Source organism: Meriones unguiculatus, chromosome 10 (assembly GCF_030254825.1).
Source record: "Meriones unguiculatus strain TT.TT164.6M chromosome 10, Bangor_MerUng_6.1, whole genome shotgun sequence".
Lineage (NCBI taxonomy): Eukaryota > Metazoa > Chordata > Mammalia > Rodentia > Muridae > Meriones > Meriones unguiculatus.
The window spans coordinates 109,170,532-109,189,359 of NC_083358.1; the positions used below are offsets into that span (position 1 = coordinate 109,170,532).

Genomic DNA, 18,828 nt, shown 5'->3' on the forward strand with positions numbered 1-18,828 from the left:
AATATACCTCCGAGCCAGGCATGGCCATCATGCCTCTAATCACAGCACTTGGAAAGCAGAGACAGACAGATATCTGCAAGTTCAAGGTCAGCCTGGTCTGCAAGTTTAGACCAGTATCAAAAACAAAATAAAAAATGTTAAAAGAAGATAAATTAATGAAGATAGAGACCAAACTTTTTAGAAGCTGTGCTACAAGCACTGTACTAACCTACACCCCCATAGATCGACACCCCATAGATCTACACCCCAACCCCATAGATATACACCCTGTTCTCCTAGAGTCTAAACTCAGTCTGACTCAGCTTTCCTCCCCCATAGATTTCCCTAGACGGTGTTCCTCTCCTTCCTCCAGTTGTTTCTTTTATTGTGGCCTTTCTTTGATACAGGTTTCTTTTTACTAAAGAACACCCTTCTTGCAGCTGCTTGTCACCTTGCTGTCTAAAAGTGTGTTACCTCAGCTAAGTTTAGAATTCTGGGCTGAGGACTGGAGAGAGGGCTCAGCAGTTAAGAGGACTTGCTGTTCCTCCAGAGGACCTGAGCTCAGATCCCAGAATCTGCATCAGCTGACTTATAACTACTTACAACTCCAGCTCAGGGCATCTGATGACCTCTTCTGACCACTGAGCTCGTTCTCTCTCTCTCTCTGTCTTTCTGTGTTGTCTGTCTCTTTCTCTCTGTCTGTCTGTCTCTCTGTTTCTTTGTCTCTGTTTCTCTCTGTGTCTGTCTGTCTCTCTCTGACTGTCTATCTCTGTGTGTGTCTCTCTCTGTCTGTCTCTCACACACAGAAATAAAAATAAAAATGAATCTTTTTAGAATGAGAGAGGGAGGGAGGGGGCTCTTACAAAAAATAATTTGAGGCTGATAATTTTTGTTCAGCACTTAAAAGTCAATTGAATTATTTTTACTTGTTACTATTTACAAATATTCTTTCAAAGTGTATGCGGTGACACATGCCTTTAATCCTAGCACTCCTGAAGCAAAAGGAGGTGGATTTCTGTGCATTTGAGGCCATCCTGGTCTACAAAGCCACTTTCAGGCCAGTTGGGAAAATGTAGAGACTCTGCCTCAAAAACAGAAATTCTTTTCTCACTGTAATTGTTTTTCATTTGAAGACAATCTTCTGATTCCTTTTTTGTTTTTGTTTTTGTTTAGAAGATTGTTTTGGTTTTGGTTTTGGTTATTTGGTTGGGTGTTTTTTCGAGACAAGGTTTCTCAGTGTAGCCCTGGCAGTCCTGGAACTCACTCTGTAGACCAGGCTGGCCTCAAACTCACAGATCGACCTGCCTCTGCCTACCTGAGTGCTGGGATTATAGACATGCACCACCACTGCCCAGTTTCTTCTGATTCTTTTTAAAGATTATCTTGTTATATCTGGTGTTTTAGTTTTAATATTGTGAATGTAAATATGAATTTATTCTTATATATGTTACTTTTAATAAAATTTTATGTTTTGCATAATTTCTGGAAAAATCCCAGCCCCATTTCTTAAAATATTACCGTTCTTTCACTCCCTGTGGTCTCTCCTTCTAGAATTCCCATGAGGTATATGTTGGACCCTCATGTCTCTTAATCTCCCTTTTGTACTATCTGTTATTTCTGTGTGCTCTCTTCTGAATGAATTTTTCAGAACAGTGTTCCAATTCAGGTATTCTCTCTCTAGCTCTACTGACTGTGTTTAGTGTCTCTGTTGATTTTTTAATTTAGAATAGTATATGTTATACTTCAAGTTCTATTTGTTTATTTTTCAAATTTGCCTTTTGTTAATGTCCTTTTTTTCTTCTCATGCTTCCAAGTTCTTCATTTCTTTCAAGCCCTATAATTTTTTAATTAAAATATAACTATATCACTTCTCTTTCCTCCTTCCAATCCCTCCATGCCTCTTGCACCCTCCCAACTTAATGAGCTCTTTTTCTTTGATGCTATTCTTACATGTACACGTATATAAATGTATATCTGTGTACATCTCTATATGGTATAAGGATAGGTTTTAGAATGAAGTAGGATTTAAGTACTTCTGTAAGGCAAAGTACATGAAAGAACAGCACCAGCTGATGTTCAAGCATCCTGCTTGTTATTTGTGTGCAGAGAATTTTCAGTTTCATTTCTTCGTGAGACCTCTCTATCATGGGAAAGTCTCCATCCTAATTCCATTTCCCACTGAAGCTTATTTCCTGTCCACGCCCATGTATAGTTTTTACATATAAATATTACAGATTATAAATACATATATACTAATGGTTAGCTGTGGTTTTGTTTAAGAATGCTGGCAATCACCTATCCAGTAGTCTGGCTTCTATTCGCTCCAGCTAATTTCTGGTTCCTTTGCAGTTTCTTCCTGTTTATTTATTTACTTATTGAAACAGAATCTAATTATGTATACCTGTCTGGCCTCAAATTCAGAGGTCCCACTACTTCTGCTTCCTGAGTACTGGGATTAAAAGGACTGTCTCCTTTTGCTTTTTAAGTATATATACATGTGCTGAAGCATGTTTGTAATTTTTCCTGCCTTTCCATGTGTTTTTTTGTAAGAGAACTTTTACTTTATATAAACTGCCTTAAATCCAGAAATGGAAATACTAGTGAATTAACAGAATTTGGGGAGCATATAAGTTATGATGTTATATTTCATTTTCAAACTTTTCGATGATAATGTTTTGAAAAGTAGCCTTGCATCCTAAAATGATGAACTTGAAGTTTTATACCTAATTCAGTGGCAAGCGAGGTAAACTTGAATATTTTTGGCATACAAGTGACTTAATACCATCACAATCATCTTGTTCAAATTTTTCCCTTGCTGCTGATAAAAAAAAAAAAGTGATAGTGTTTAATAATTACTGAGCATATACTGTGTGCTAAGGACAATACTAAAATTTTACGTATATCTACTTAATCCGGGGGCATATATCATCTTGTTAATTAACAAGAGAAAGAAAGACAGAGACAGAGATTGAGGTTGGAAGCTAGAGCCCAGTATGCAACTGTTTCATAAGTTTATCTCAAATGTCTCTGGTCCTCTTCTCTAATACTCACAATGTAGGTCCAAAGGTTTTCCTAGTGCTTGCTAGCAGCCATATAGTGTTTTATCTTCTTGATCCAAATAAGTTCTCTCAAGTAAACCTGGATAACCTTTTCCTTTTAATAGACTCTAATATCACTGTCCAAAAGGATTAATTGGCCTTTGGACACTTTAAATATACCCTCTGAGAGTCTTTGTAGCCCTGTGGCCTAAGAGAGTAGCATTTTCCCTTTAATTTGAAATATTAGAGGTGTAAAATTAAACATCCATATCTCATTTTAAAGATAAGTAAAATTATAAAGATATACATATGCACATCCTTGTAAAATGAGCTTACCACATGAAAATAAAAATGCATATTTTCAGATGTTTGACTAATTAATAGTACTTTGAGTGAAATTTCACTTCACTGTTTAAAAAAAGAAAAGAATTAAAAATTTCCTAAATTAGTGTCAGACCTGCTGAGCAAATGATCTTTTGTGTGAAATAAAGAAATAAGAGTCCTCAAATGGGGTCAGGTATAGATCTCCTCTTGTGGAGCGGCCTCTACGCCAGCCGGGAAGTGGTTGGTTAGTCCCTGACGCTTACGTCACTGTTACAGTCACCGTTACACCAGTAGGCACGTCGGCAGTCTGGGGCTGCTGGGAGAGGAAGGGTCAGTTTTAACAGTGTAGCCCTCATAGGTCAGCATCACACGTCCAAGAATACCTGGGCAGCACGAACTGGCCTTGAGGTGAAGGAGGTGTGGGATGACACAAAACTGAGTGGCTGGGGAGGGGGTGGATCTGCGACCAGTTGAGGGAGGGGGGTAAATATAATTAAAGCACACTGCATGAAATTCTCAAAGAACTAATTAAGAAAAGAACCTGGACAGCCCTGAGAAGACCTCGTTTCTTCTTACTGTCACTAACTTTGATACTCCTTTGTCTGACGGAGAGCGTGCTGAATATTTACATTGAACGATGACTTAACAGAAGTGATGGTAAGATCTTGGCCAGCACTGTTTACTGACTCTTGACCAAGGAAGCTTTTAGGAAGAGGGACTTACTATGACAATTGCCAAACTGAGAGGGAAAAATTAATACTTATAATTTATAAATGATCGTTATGGTTTGCTTTTATAGATATGTAGCTTGAAGCCAATAAATAAATAGTAAAACATATTATTAATAACAAGAGGTTATTATTATTGAAATCTCAATGGCTACTTATTACAAAGGCTGGAAGTAATACAAAGAGTCCAGCATTTGGTGGAAAGGCTCCATTTTCATGATGCGTGTACGCTCCCTGAGGCTTCGCTGTCTGTCAGACAATCCGCTGCTCGTTTCGTTGTTGTTTTGAGTCCAGACCTCACTGTGTTGCTCAGGTAGCACTACACTGCTGGGCTCAAGCAGTCCTCCTGCCTCAGCCTCCTGAATAACTGAGTATACCCACGGATTTCCTGTCTCTTAAACTATTGAAATCCTGTGGCTAGGGATGCAGCTCAGTGTGGAGCCAAAGAGTGGGAAGAGGGGAGGGCAGCCTCAGACTCTCAGTAGGAGAGATGCTAATCTTCTATGGAAAAAAAAAAATCTAGCCAGGATGCAGGGAGACGGAGGCAGGTGGATCTCTATGAGTTAGAGGCCAGCCTGGTCTACAGAGAGAGTGTGGGACAGCCAAGGCTACACAGAGAAACCCTATCTCAAAAAAAAAAAAAAAAAAAAAAAAACAGACAAAAATTATTGCTAGATATAACTCGCAATAAGACTTTAATATAGGGAGAAATAGTTGAGTAGTTTGTTGCTATAAATTGTTAGGGTTCAGTTCAGGGGACTGTTGTTTTACAGTATGTGGTGCCCACAGGATGAAACTGAGGCAGCCTTGATCTCAAGAGCTCTGCAGCTCAGGGTTATTTAGGGAAACTATGGAAATTAGAAAGCAGTCTACTTTTAGACATGCCATAATGAATGCCCTCCTGTTATGCTAGAATCGTGTAAGAGATGGTATGGACTGCGTCACAGGGCTTTGAAACAACGAGTGGCCGGTAAACAGGAAAGGCTCACATCCTGTGTCTAGTGAGTGGGATTGCCAAGACAGAGCCACTGTCTTTCCGGACTGTGAAGGGCTTCTTGTGAAATTTCTGTAGGTACAGGTCACTTGGTTTCCCTGATCTTTGCAATCTTAAAATCTGAGCCTACCCCAGATTTATTCTGCAAAGGAATCTTGGAAACACCACTTACTACAACACGCATAAATCGCCATGTTTGGTGATAGAAATCTTTTTGTTTTGGTTTTGCAGTATGAGAATTGAACCAGCACCTCTACATTCAAACAGTTACCATGCTGTATCTCTGACCTGTGGTTGTTTTCATTGTTGGTTTAGTTCGGTTTTTTATACAGGGCCTAGAGTAAGTTTCTTCATTTTAAGCCAGAAGGTACCTGGAAATGTATGCCTCTACCCCATCTGCATTTTGAAACAGGGCCTGGGAGTTACTACGTAGCTTGAGGACCATCCTCCTACCCCTGCCTTCCCTGTACAGCAATCATAGGTGTCTGCCAACGTGCCTGCTTTCTCCTTCAGAGCTTAAAGAGAAATATATTACTTCACTCTAAAATTCAAATTGCCATCCAAAGATATAATTTAAGTGGCCTTTGTCTCTTTTTTCACATACTTCTTTTTTTCTTTAGTTTTTCAGACAGAAGCCAATGGCTGTTTCTACCATGGCAGCTTAGACATAAATAACCAAGAGGGAACCATATTATAAATAATTGTTTATTGCCACAGCATAGTTAAACAGGGACCCGCTATGATTTTTTTTTAACAAAAACATTTTGATTGTGTATTCATTTTTGTCTTTTTGAGACAGGGTCTCATTCTGTTTCCTAAGATGACCTCAAATTTACAGCAATCCCCTGGGGTCACAGAAATGCACCCATACCCATTAAGTGTCTCTTTTCTAAGCAACTTCTTTAAGACGACACTTTCTGTTAGTATTTCATTTGTTTGGTTAGTTGGTTGGTTGGTTGGTTTTGGGGTTTTTTGTTTTTGTTTTGTTTTTTTTTGAGACAGGGTTTCTCTGTGTAGCCCTGGCTATCCTGGAACTTGCTCTGTACACCAGGCTGGCTTTGAACTCAGGGATCTGCCTGCTGCTTTTGGTATTACTTTTTATAGTGAACCTGGCTGTAATGAAGCAGGGGTCTGAAAAGCAGGTCTCCCAGTCACATAACGTGTTTCTTTAGGGTCTTCTCTGATTAGGTGTCATTGTGACCTCCTTTCGTTAGATTTAAACACCAGTTAAAATACAAGGTGGATATTTACTGCTAAGATACTATGATGGTTTAAATGAGAACGGACCCCATAGGCACATATGTTTCAAAATTTGTTCCCCAGTTGGTGAAACTATTTGGGAACTATTTGATGTGGCCTTGTTAGAGAAGGTGTGTTACCGGAAGCAGGCTTCGAGGTTTCAAAAGACCCACCATTTCTAGCTAGTTCTCTCTGCCTCCTGACTGGAGTCTGAGATGTGAGCTCTCAGCCATCCCTGCCACCATGCCTTTGCACTTTTATTCCTCCTCTCCACCATCATGGACTCCAACTCTGAAACTATGAGCCCAATTAAACACCTTCTCTTATAAGTTGCTTTGGTCGTGGTATCTTATCACAGCAATAGAAAGGTAGGTACTACAGATGCCAGTATTTTCACAGCAGATAATTATCTCTGCAGTCAAATTTCTAATAAAAATTGCTTCCTAGATACATTGAAAAGTATCTCATAATTGTTAGATGCAGCAGTGGTCTGAGCATGTGCAGCTGTCTGGTCCAGGCGGCATGTCTCCAGGGTCTGGGCAGGCTTGCAGGGTGCAGGTTCTTGTCTCCTGTCTTTGTGTTGTTGTTCTTTTTGTTTGTTTGTTTGGTTGGTTGGTTGGTTGGTTGGTTGATTGGTTGGTTGGTTGGTTGGCTGATTGGTTGGTTCTGGTTTTGGTTTTGGTTTTTTGAGACAGGGTTTCTATGTGTAGTCCTGACTGCCCTGGAACTCGCTTTATAGACCAGGCTGACCTCAAATGCACAGAGATCCACCTGCCTCTGTCTCCCAAGTGTTGGGATTAAGGGCGTGCGCCACCACTGCCTGGCACCTCCTTAGCATGGCTCACACCTGCTGTCCCAGTACTCTAGGCTTGAGTATTTTTAAATGTATAGTGAGGCAGTTGCAAGTGGCTCAAATAGGAATGTAAATTTGCTTGACATTTCTGGAAAGCAGCTTAGTGTTGTGTACTCAAGTATGGGATCAGCTTAATAGCTCATGTTGAGATCTGTCTCTTGATTTGTAAGAAGCCCCAGCTCCGGTCATGGGAATGTCCTGTGTCTCGACTGATGTCATTATCCAACTGCATTTGTTAGTCAGGCTCATCAAATGATACCCCTAAAGTCTGAGTTTTATAATCTCTGAATTATATCCCAATTTTAAGATTAAAAGGTAGGGCTGGGAGATGTAGCCTAGTGTGGAGGACTAGCCTGGCATCCACGAGGCGCTGCGTTCAGTCTCCAGCACCACCCACAACGAAAGCAAAGCTCCGTAGCACCAGACTGATGCTTTTCCTTGACGTGCTCATCAAGATTTGCTTCTCACTGTGTCGTTCAGTATGGCTGAATGTCATATCCCATAAGCACCTGATGTCAATTGGTTCTGGGGTGCGCACTGAGAAATACGCTCTATCGTTTCTAAGGAGGGTGTTATAGGGCTGGAGAGACAGCCCGGGGTTAAGAATGAGTACTGCTTTACAGAGGACCCAAGTTCAGTGCCCAGACCCCACATCAGATGGCTATGACTGCCTGTAACTGGAGCTCAGGGAGTCAGTGTCCTCTTCTGGCCTCCGTGGGCACTTGCTATCCAGGCACATACCTACATACAGACACATAACTTTAAAAATAAGAGAAATAAATCTTCTTTCACCAAGAAGGCGTGCTAACACTAAGAACTAAAGCACACTGTGCACTCGCCCCGAGCTGCACCTGCGTCACGCCTTGCCCCTGTGCTGTCTGACGCAGCGGCCTCTGGCCACTTGGAGCCACTGAGGTCTTGACTGTGGCTAGTTGGATTTGAGGTGCAGAGCAAGTGAAAAAGACATTTGGATTTCAAAGAAAATGCAAAAAAATGTGAAATATATCATTAATACTTTTAAGGTTGTTTTTAACAAAATCTCAAACGTTCAATTTTACCGACAAAGACTCGGGATCCAGATGCTGGTTTGAAAGCCTGCTAGCTCTGAGAAGCCGAGAGAGCACCCAGCCGACCTTCCTTCTCAGCAATGCAGCAGAAGGAAAAGGAAACCTCTTTGCCTACACTGGCTCAAAAAACCCTCAAACTAAATGTCCCTCCCTTCTGCTTCCTCTGTGTCTCCCTATCCATCCTCCTGACTTCCTCTTTACTCTCCATGTCTTTTTCCTATGTTCTCTTCCTGTCGACTGGGTACTTGCTCCGCCTCTTGACCTATGATTGATTTTATTCAATTCAAGCAGAAAGCTCTTAGATTAAAGGTTTATGCTAGGGCTGAGCCACAGCACAACTAGAAACAGGTTTTTCCAGCAAAGAACACAGTCTTGGGGTTCACAGTACCATCAAATATCCTGCAACATAAGGTGATGTGCTAAAATGAAAATCTTTTGGCTCTATGAGTTAAGCAACTATTCATTCTAATTGAATTTCCCTTCGTTTTAGTTTTAATGACTACCAGAACACTTTAAATCACCTATGTGTCTCACATTTATGACTGCTAAACACTTTCAATTTTGGTTTTGTTCATTTTTGTTTTCAAGACAGGATTTCTCTGTGTGGCCCAGGATGGCCCTGGAAGTCTCACTCTATAGACCAGGCTGGCATTGAACGCAGAGATCCATCTGCCTCTGCCTCCTGAGTGCTGGGATTAAAGGTGTGCACCACCATGCCTGGCCCCATTCACTTGTGTTTACTTTTCATATCAACCCAATGAGACTTCATCTCTCAAGTGAGCAAATGGAGGCAGTCAAAGGTCATGAAGCTATCCAGTGGCAGAGCTGGAACTGAGCCCAGTTTGTTCTCCCCTCGACACCTGAACACCCAACTGAAGAAATATTTTAGGAAGATTTACCTTTGCTTTGCTTTTAAATGCCACTTGCAAGGTGGACAAACGGTATAGCCTTCTGCCCAGTGAGAATTAACATAAAGCAAGGAATTAGAATCATTTCATTTCAGGGGTCTTGAGACCCCAAATAAAATTTAAATCAAAATAATTGATTTGAGTGCCTAGTGGCAAGTGATGCAGGCTCAGGAGCAGCAGCGTAGACTTGAAGCGGGAGGGGCTGATTGCTTGTCAGAAAGTGCGCTAGTGCTCCGCCTTAACAGGTAACTCAAGAAACTCGGCCCTTCTCCTGTGACCACAGGTTGGTTCAATCTCTGAATTATTTACAGAAAAATTAGGGTACTATGACAGAATTTGCATTTCAAAGAGGAAGGAACCCTGAGAGCAGTCTCCTCCTCTTTAGGGCATTTCAGGGCCCTCTGAACGCAGCAGACGCACATCACCTTTGTCTCTGTGGATTTGTGCTCTTCCTACCACTGACCAGCTTTTCCCCGGAGTTGATTATGTGCGAAGTTCTGTTCAAGGTGCTGGAGAGAGAAGCCCTGTGCCTGGGAGGGCGTATGCCTAGCCCAAAAGTAGACACGTAAGAGGATAAGGTTGAACTTAACCAAGATTCAACCCAAGTATGTCTCCTGACTCTAGTTCATGTATACAGTGGAACATCTTTAATCTAAAGACAACTTTTCATCATAATATATATATATATATATATATATATATATATATATATATATATACATATATGTGTGTGTGTGTGTGTGTGTGTGTGTGTGTATTTATTTCTTATAGGAACAAATAATACATCTAGGGGCTGGAGAGATGGCCCAGCAGTTAAGAACACAGAGAAACCCAGGATTGGTTCTTAGTACCCACCAAACAGTTCACAACAGTCTATAACTCCACTTCCAGAGGATCCCTCTTCTGGCCACTGCATACACATAAATAAATATATCTTTAAAATATTTTTAAAAATTAATAATAAGGGGGCTGGAGAGATGGCTCAGTGGTTAAGAGCACTGTCTGCTCTTCCAGAGGTCCTGAGTTCAATTCTCAGCAACCACATGGTGGCTCACAACCATCTATACCCTTAACTGCTCTCTTCTAGCATGCAGGTGCACATGCAGATAGAGCACTAATATAAATGCATTAAATAAATAAATAAATAAATAAATAAATAGAATCTTTTAAGAAAAAATTAATAATAAACACAACTAAACCAAAATAGGGAACTAAAATGTCAAACCGCCCCGACGGGACTGCAGCCCCCTGTCTCTAGCGGTGAATGTGCACACACCTTTTCCCTGGCCTGTGTTTCCGACTCTGGCTCTTTCTATGCAGCGCAGACTGGCCTCGAACTCTCAGTCCTCCTGCCTCTGTCTCTTGAATGCTGAGATTAAAGTCATGCAGTACCAAACAAGCTATTTTAAATAAAAAAATAATGTGCTTTCAATAAAAATACTCACATGCTGTTTTATCAATAGACTCATATTCAGCTGCTTGATTAACCAATCATCAGCTTTTTCTTCAGTATCACGTATTTGTTATGTCCCTTGCAGGAACTATCTTGAGACGTATTATTTGACAATTTTTTGAGACAGGGTCTCCTGTAGCCTAAGCTGACGTCCATATTGCTGTATACCTAAGGATGGCCTTGAACTTCGACCCTCCTGTTTCCCCTCAGATTGCATGGATGCTAATACTACCATCTCTGCTGTCTGCAGTGCTGCGGATTGAACCCAGGGCTCCATGCCTGCAGGACGGTGCCTCGCTGAGCCAGCACAATCTCAGCCCGGCTGATAATCTCTGTGACTGCTTAGAAACAGTGTTTCAAGCATATTCCAGAGTCCTTATGCACTGTCTGTGTGGGGTAGCAACCGGGCAGGAGCAGGCGCCAGAACACTTTGTTCACTGTGGACAGTACCTCACTTAACCCTCCTAATCCAAGAGGTAAAACCTCCAGATGGAAACCAGGCATAGGAAATTGTTTGCTTGGATCACATCTGGGAAGTACGCAGCTAGTATTTAAGCCCAAACCTTTGTGCTAGCAGCAATGTGAAGAGATGGCTGCATATAAGGGTATGAACGTTCTTTTAAAGGCTAACCTGCCAGCCAGAGAGGGTTTTCTTATTGTTCTTTTTAAATTTTTTTTAAGACAGGGTCTTTTGTAGACAAGGCTGGCCTTGAACTCCTGCTCTTCCTGCCTCCACCTCTTGAGTGCTAGGATTTTAATTCTGTTCCTACAGTGCAGCTTGCTTATGGGGAAGGAGCAGATTGTATCCGTGGGTGACTTCCCCTTGGACCTGTGTGACTCATACCACAAGCAGCTCTTTCTCCTGCCTCCATGTCCCTTGAAATGGAGGCACTGAGGGCCTTCCTCCTTCCCTCCTCCGTACCCCAGAAAACCACACACAGTGCTGGACTCAGGGTCCCACTGTTTGCATCACCCCGTTGCCTCGGTGAGAGAAGAAATAGGGCCAAGAGCGTCTGTTTGCTTTCCTTCTTTGTTTTTCTCTTCTCCCTAAGTTGGGTATCAGTAGAAGAGAGGAGTTAGGGAGTCGTCTTGTTTTTAACAGACACTCGTAGCACTCAGAGGGAGATATAGGGACCTCGAGGACTGGTGGTGTCGAGGCAATGTTTCCTCATTCGTTCTGCTCTGTAGAAAGTGTGTCTGAGGAGACCATGACAGAAACATTTAAGAGAGTGTACAGACAACAGAGTTGCAAAGGACCGGTGCTCTCTTGGAAGGTCACGAGTCATATGGGCCCGACAGAGACGCTGAGAAGCTGTAGCGTAAAGCCACTGAAACCTTGGGCTTATCATTTGGCATTAAAACAGAGTGCTAACCGTGTGGGCCACGTCTCACTCAAGGACTGCGCGCTGCCCAGCGCCCATGTGCTTCCCTCCATCACAGCCCTGTCTTCCCTTGCTGATCCGAAGTGCGCATTTATCAGTTAGGCATGGGTTCTAAATCACATTTTTACTTTGCTTAGCTTTAGTCAACAAAAGTGCTATTGTACTGTTCTCAGCAGGCCTAGCCTCTGAGGTTTTTCTGTATCATTGCTGTGACCTTGTTCGTTCATTTTTCAGCGCTGTGTAACATTTCCTTATTTGGACAAATCAGTTTATTTCTGGGTCCTTGTCTATTGAAACCTGAGAAGGTTTTTTGTTGTTTTTACCTATTTTGCTATTTTCAAGGAGAAAAAGAAATATGAACTAAGAGTATTGGCATATAGTATTTGATTATAGTATTTGAGAGTATAAAAGAAGATACTCAGAGTGTCTGAGCTGGCACTGGAGGCAGGACAGACAACAGGAAATGACCAGCCTTTCTTCAGTGACCCCAGGCCCCAGCCAGGGAATTAAACAAACCTGAATTTCTCCAATTAGAATATGGTTAGTCCTAGGAGCATTCCAGAATACAAATGTGACATGTCTTTTTGGAGTATCTGTTTTCATATAATTGGGAAGCTATGCAAAGAAGAATTAAATTAATAAAATAAAATGAAGTTGGAGGCAGGAAAGTACAAAGGCTTCCAGGAAAATAAAAACTCTGAGGTGCTGGGATTGAGCATGTGTACCACACTTAAGACCATTTCTTCTTACAAGGTACATGAAGGCATAAAAACTACATAGTTAGCCTCTTATTGTACTGATCAGTTAGGCATGGATTTCTAAGCCACATTTACTTTTGCTTAGTTTTAGTCAACAAAAATGCTATTATACTGTTCTCAGCAGCCATTGCTCTGGGGTTTCTCTGCATCATTGTTTGTGGTCTTGTTCATATTAGAGCATATGTGGAAGGGCACACATACGGACATACACCATGGCACACATACATGTGGAAGACAACTCGGCATTAGTTCCCTTTCCATCATGTGCATCCAAAGACTCAGGACATCAGGCGTGGCATCACGAGCCTTCACCTACAAAGCCATCACACCAGCCATTTCAGTGTTTCAAAGTCTTCTTTATATAATGTTGGTCCCCACGAATCAGCCTTCCCTCCTTCCCTCACACATAATGTCAGCTTATGGACTACAGTGAAGAAGGTAAAGATGCGGATTTAGATATGTACCTACACGTGCAGCATTGCCGAAGCGTTTAGGAGCAGTTATTCAGGGGACCTGCCTTAGTAACTAACAGAGCATTCATGCTGTGAGTGTTGGTTTCTGGTCTGCCGCCAGAGACTAGAAAGTAAAGATGACGCAGCGTGTTAAAAGGATTCATTTTATGTGTGTCAGCCTGTACGCATCCCTGCTGCCCGCAGAGGCAGGAATTGGGCAGCAGACCCCCTAGAACTGGAGTTCCAAGTGTTTGTGAGCCACTGTGCGGTGCCAGGAACTGAACCCAGGTCTCCGGGAAGTGCCTGATGCTGAGCCACCTCTGCAGCCCAGCACCTGCTTCTCTGGGTGACTCAGGAGTTTTGCAGGGTTTGCTTTTTGGAGAGCGAGACTCTCGTCCACCTGTAGAGGCGGGAATGCACCTTGATGACACAAACTCAGAGCAGCCGTGTTGACGGCCGGCCCCTGTGCTGTCTGCTATGCCACACCCCTGCCAAGATGGGGCTGTGGGCCTGGCTCCCGAGGGCTCAAGGGCTCCTAAGGTAGGCTCATAAGCCAAGGTCCTGTGTACATGTGCTTCAATGCAGCTCACAGCCATGCGCAGCAAATGTGTGTTAAGTTGCATTTAACTGAACTGGATTGGATCCTAGCACCACAAGAGATTTTTCAGTTTGATTTTTAGTGAGATTGATTTTTTAAAAATCTAGACAAGGCATTCTCTTTGTTTCATTGTTTTTAAACATAGTCTAAATTTAGGATGCCGCTACCAATATGTTCGTTGGCCATAATTTTTACATTCTGAGCAGTGACTCATCAAGGTCCCTAAATAGATATTTGAAAAGTCACAATAGCTCCGGGAAACAGAATTAGGCTTGGCAAATACTGTGTTTTCTCTCTGCAGTCAGGAATGTGTGGTCTTACTGATCTACATGGGAGGAGCATTGTGTGTAATTTTAGCAAGTTCTTTCCCTTCATATGGGAGTTGGAAATGAGCAAAGATCACCTGACAAGCTCCTGCAGAGCGCCCGCTAGTTCCTTCTTACTAGAAATCACATGCCAGAGAGTGTTGCCTTTCCAAATGGCGATGCTGCCTCCTCTCCTGGCCCCATTCAGTGTCCTCCAGTATGTCCAGCCCGAGGCTCGAAAGCCGAGGACCTGTGTTTCGGCAGAAGGCAAATGGTCCTGGTTTCTATTCCTTCCCCTCCATTTGTTCCAACGGAGTTTAGAGCTGAAGTCCTCCAGGCCCAGAGGCCCTCAGGTCTATGAAGCATTGATGAGCTTCTTCCATCCCTCCCTCGCTTGTAGAGCCGTGTCTTGATTCGTGGCATGCTTACAGGAGCCATCAAAATACCCCTATGTCAGAAGATGTGTCCCTCACCAATGGGCAGTGGCTTTAACTAATTCATGTGTCCGGCTGACGTGTTTTGGGTGGCTTTGCTAAGCCCTGGAGAAGCGGCTGAATAAAACTTTACTCCAGCTTAAGCAGCCCCTGCCTCAGTGAAAAGTAAGAGCCAAGCAACCCCTAAGCCGTGCTCTGCCACGTCCTCCCCACGAAGGCCGAGACATGGCGTGTACTCAAAAAGGCCTTTTAGAAAGACGAGCATCCAATACGATGAAACCTGTGTTTTAGGAAAATACACATAGCAGGCGCTGAGGTAACATGGTCCTAAGGCAGGTTCAGCCTGTGGGCTGTGTGCAGATCAGATGTCCTGCCTAACCGGATTATATAGCGAGTTACGTGGTTACATAGTGAGCTCCAGGCGGCTAGAGCCATGTCACAAAATCACGTCCAGAAAAAAAGGACAAATTTAAGAAGACACGATAATGTGCATAAAGCTGTTGTCCTCTGCCTGGATCCAGCATTCTCTGCAGTGCACGGCATCAGACCAGAACTTCTCCAGCCTGATCCTCATTTCTTACCCAGTTCAGTGCCGTGAGGGCGGGGCTCTATGTTGGTGAGGCTTTTTTTGCTCTTCTGCCAAATAACCCGGAATCTCCTTGTCAGTTTCCTAGAGGAAGTCCTGGCTTCTGGGCTGCACAGCCGCAGCAGGGAGAGCTCACAGGCCCCAAGCAGGTCGGCAATCAGAAGATGAGATGGCAGTGAAGAGCAGTGACAGCCAGTGGCCTCCCTCCCACCGGGCCTCACCCCTTCTGCCGACTTGGGGCTTCCGGATGGCTCTTGTGTAACCTGATTCCTGAACTGCTGGTTCGGACACCAGGACTGCGCAGCCGGTGATAGGCTCATCCCAACCCACTTGTGATTCTGTATCAAATAAACACGTTCTTTGTGTATCTGAGAGCAGTCACTTCAGTGTCTGACAGACGTGGTTGAGGCTGGCCCTGAGAAATGGGCTGTCAGAAAGAGGGGTTCAGAAAGTAGTGTTAGACACCGCACCCTCACGACGTCCTGTCTTCTCTTGAAGTCCTAAGCGAGTGAAGTTCAGAGTGACACGAGACAGCCATGTAAGGCCCGTGCTCTCAGACCTTTGGGAAGCCTCCAAAGCCTTCCTCTGTCCAAGTTGGAGAGTTGTAGACAGGTTGGCCACTACATACAAAACCTAGCAACTCGGCTTCCTCCTCCAGGATGACTGCCGCCTGAGTCTGCTCCCCTGCACACCCCCTGCTGAGGCTAGCCTCCTCTCTCCTGACCTGTCCGGAAGGGCGCTGCGGCTCCAGGCTCCAGCAGCTGCTGCAGCTCCTCAGAGGCACGCAGCCCACCTGGCCCCAGCTCGTCTGTACCTGTGTTTGCAGCTGTCCGTTTCCTCATTCCCTCACTGCCCCAGTCAGCGGTCCAGGACCAAGCCTCAGGGACAGCCCTGTCTCCTGTGCCCCTCACTTGTGAGTGCTCATGTCTTTGCTGGGGGCATTGAGAACCCATGCAGGGTTGCAGTAAGAGTTCACTCTGCAGGGATCTGAGTGATTTTGTCTGATTTCTTTGAAGTTGGATCATGGGAATTCATAAGGAGAGGTGAGATGGTGTCATATGGAACAATGAAGGCAGGGCCTGTACCCAGGGCGTGTTTAATCAGACCAGAGCAAATGAAAACCCTGCTCTCCGTTTTGCCTGTCCCGAAAGCACTAAAAAGAGATGGTATCAATAATGGCAGGAAATTAATCAGAGCAAAAGCACCACAGCACAGTTCCTCCTGCCTCTCCTGCAGAGTGTTTCTCCAAGTTTTAAGATTGGGTGTGAGTTTGGGTGTGTACATGTGTGTTCGTGTGCGCCAGCACCCACGTGCAGGTGTGACTACCCAGAAAAGGGCGTCCAGTCTCCTGGAGCCGGGGAGCCAGCCGGCCCACTGTGGGTGCCGGGAACTGAACTCAGGTCCTCTGCAAGAGCAGCAAGTGCGCTTAACTGCTGACCCATCCCTCCAGACCCTTATATGTTGGTATTCTCTAGCATTATTCAAACTTATGTCATATTTATGTGACCAATATTGGGAAGTTTTGGTCTTTTTTGTGGCTGGCTCAGTTTCCTCACCCATAAAGTGAAAATAATTAGTGCCTTCCTGATGTGATAGTAAGGATTAAGTACAATGATATGGTACAGCATTTACAGAGCAAATTCCATTATTTCTGGTCCTTTTTATTAAAAAAAAAACATTTTAATTAAGGAGATATGCTTTTAATGACTTTCTCTTCCATAGGTTAAAATACCCTGGTCAAAAAAACGCCAATCCTGTTTTTAAAATAGGATTTTGAAGTCAAGGATCTTTGTTTTTAAATGTCAACTCAGACGTTCCTCCCAGTGAGCTTACAAGCAGAAATTCTCAAGATGTTACCTCTGAGAGTTTTCTCCCCGGGTGGAGCTACTTAGAAAATGTTGCAGCGGACAGCTGTGGGGGATGCTGTGTCCAGGTGGGCACACCACGTCCTCCCAGGGTCTAATCTCCAGAGAGAAACTGGCTCAAGTTATTCGCGTGTGCGTGAAGCTCAGTAGTGTTATAACAATGCGTAAAGAAAACCAGAAATGCTTATTCTAACTTCTCCCGGAAGCACTGATCTCTAGAAACAATCCCAATTCAGGTGCCATGAGGTTCACCCGGTGAGAGAAGCCCGCTTTAGAGCAAACCAGCTGGCATATGGGCATACCCAGTGCCAAGACAAGCAAAGTGGGGGCGAAGGCCCGGACAGGGCTTCCTAATAGTTCCGGTTACTGGGAAGGCGGGAGCTGGGAGGGCTGGGGACCAGCCAGAGATTTATGTAACATCTTAAGACGCAGACAGGCAGAGAAGGTTCTGCAGCCCACATGCATCTGCTCTCGAATCTGAAAATTACTTTGGTTATTTTTTACGAGTCCCTCTGCCTGATGTAGAGCGCTGTCTTGCACACCGGAGAGTCTCTGGTATCTGCTGAGTAAATGAGGCTCCCGAGAGGAGGGAGATGGGGCAAAGTCAGGAATTTCCTCTGCCCCCTGAGCCAGAATCTACCGTTTTTCTGTCTCCTCCTCGGAGTGCTGGCCTGATTGAGGCAGGCAAAGCTGTCCTGCTGAGCCGTACCCCCAACCCCTCCTTAAACCGCGCGAGTCAGGTGGAGGCAGGAGGACTGGCAGGTGAAGACCAGCCTGGGCTACTCAGTCTGAAAGCGGCTTAGGCTATGGAAGATCCTCAATCCAAATCCAAACCCCTCTTCTCTGCCCAGCCAACAAGTTCTCAAAAGCTCACGTGGGCTAATTCCCTCAGCTGTGTCCCCGCGCTGATGCACTTGCCTCCTCACACAGCCTGCATTTCCTCACTCTTTTCATCACCTTCCAAACAGGACAGGACCAAACTGAGCGGGGGAGCGGGGGAGCGGGGGAGCGGATGGTCTGGGAAGGGCGCTGTGTGTACAAAGTGTAAAAGGTAGACGGGGTCACACCCCCCATTCTGTCCAAGTAACAGCAGCGCGGCGGCCGGCTGGGCCCTCCCCGAGGGAGTATGCTCACTCTTCTGTGCCTTCCAAAATGGCACTCAGCACTCTTAAGTGCCAAAATAAGGGCGTTTATCCTTTAATAGGAAAGGATAAAGTTCTGTATCCACCTGAAAGAGAAACGAGTTAGCAGGACTAGTGCGATCACAGGACTGGGAAGGAAGGTGGGTCTGAGGAGAGGCGTCTTGTTTGTTTTGGTTTTTGACAGATTTCCCCCCCCCCCAACAAAAAGCCCAAACATCCTCCACGCCTCGGACCACAAACTTGCCAACCCTTCATCTTGGACGTCTCTGGAGAGAGATTGTCTCCCCTGCCCCGCGCCAGAGACCTCGACTCCTTTCCCGGCGGGGCGGCCGCGCCTGCCGTGCCCCGGGGAAGCTCCCTAGCTTATTGTCCGGGAGTAAGTGGACCCAGCAGGAGCACCCGGTCCCCCCGGGCTCCCCGGGTCGGCTCCCCCTCCTCCTCCTCCGCCAGGCAGGGGACCCCGGGGTGCTGCGGAGGGCCGCGCTCCAGCCTGGCGGTCCGGGCGCCGTCGGGGCCCCCGCCGCCGCACGCGCGTGCTCCGCAGGCCTCGCGGGGCGCTGGGGTCCGGCCCGGCGCGGAGCGTGCGGGGCTCGGGCGGGCCGAGCGCGCGGGGTCCCCGCCCCCGCCGCCGCGCCCCGCCCCGGGCCCGCCCCCGCCGCCGCGCCTCCCGGTTATCCGCTCGCGCCGCCGCCGGGCGCCGGGTCGGAGACAAAGGCGGGGGGC

General features: G+C 45.1%; 1 protein-coding gene across 1 annotated transcript in view; it reads left to right on the plus strand.

Annotated features, from left to right (window-relative positions):
* The window catches only part of Vps45 (vacuolar protein sorting 45 homolog), a 63,316-nt gene extending 47,851 nt beyond the window's left edge, over positions 1-15,465 (plus strand). Inside the window, exon 15 of the mRNA XM_021650531.2 lies at positions 15,179-15,465. Within this exon, the coding sequence (XP_021506206.1) occupies positions 15,179-15,266 (88 nt within the window). The 3' untranslated portion in view covers positions 15,267-15,465. The remainder of the gene's footprint in view (positions 1-15,178) is intronic.
* Positions 15,466-18,828: the final 3,363 nt, after the last annotated feature.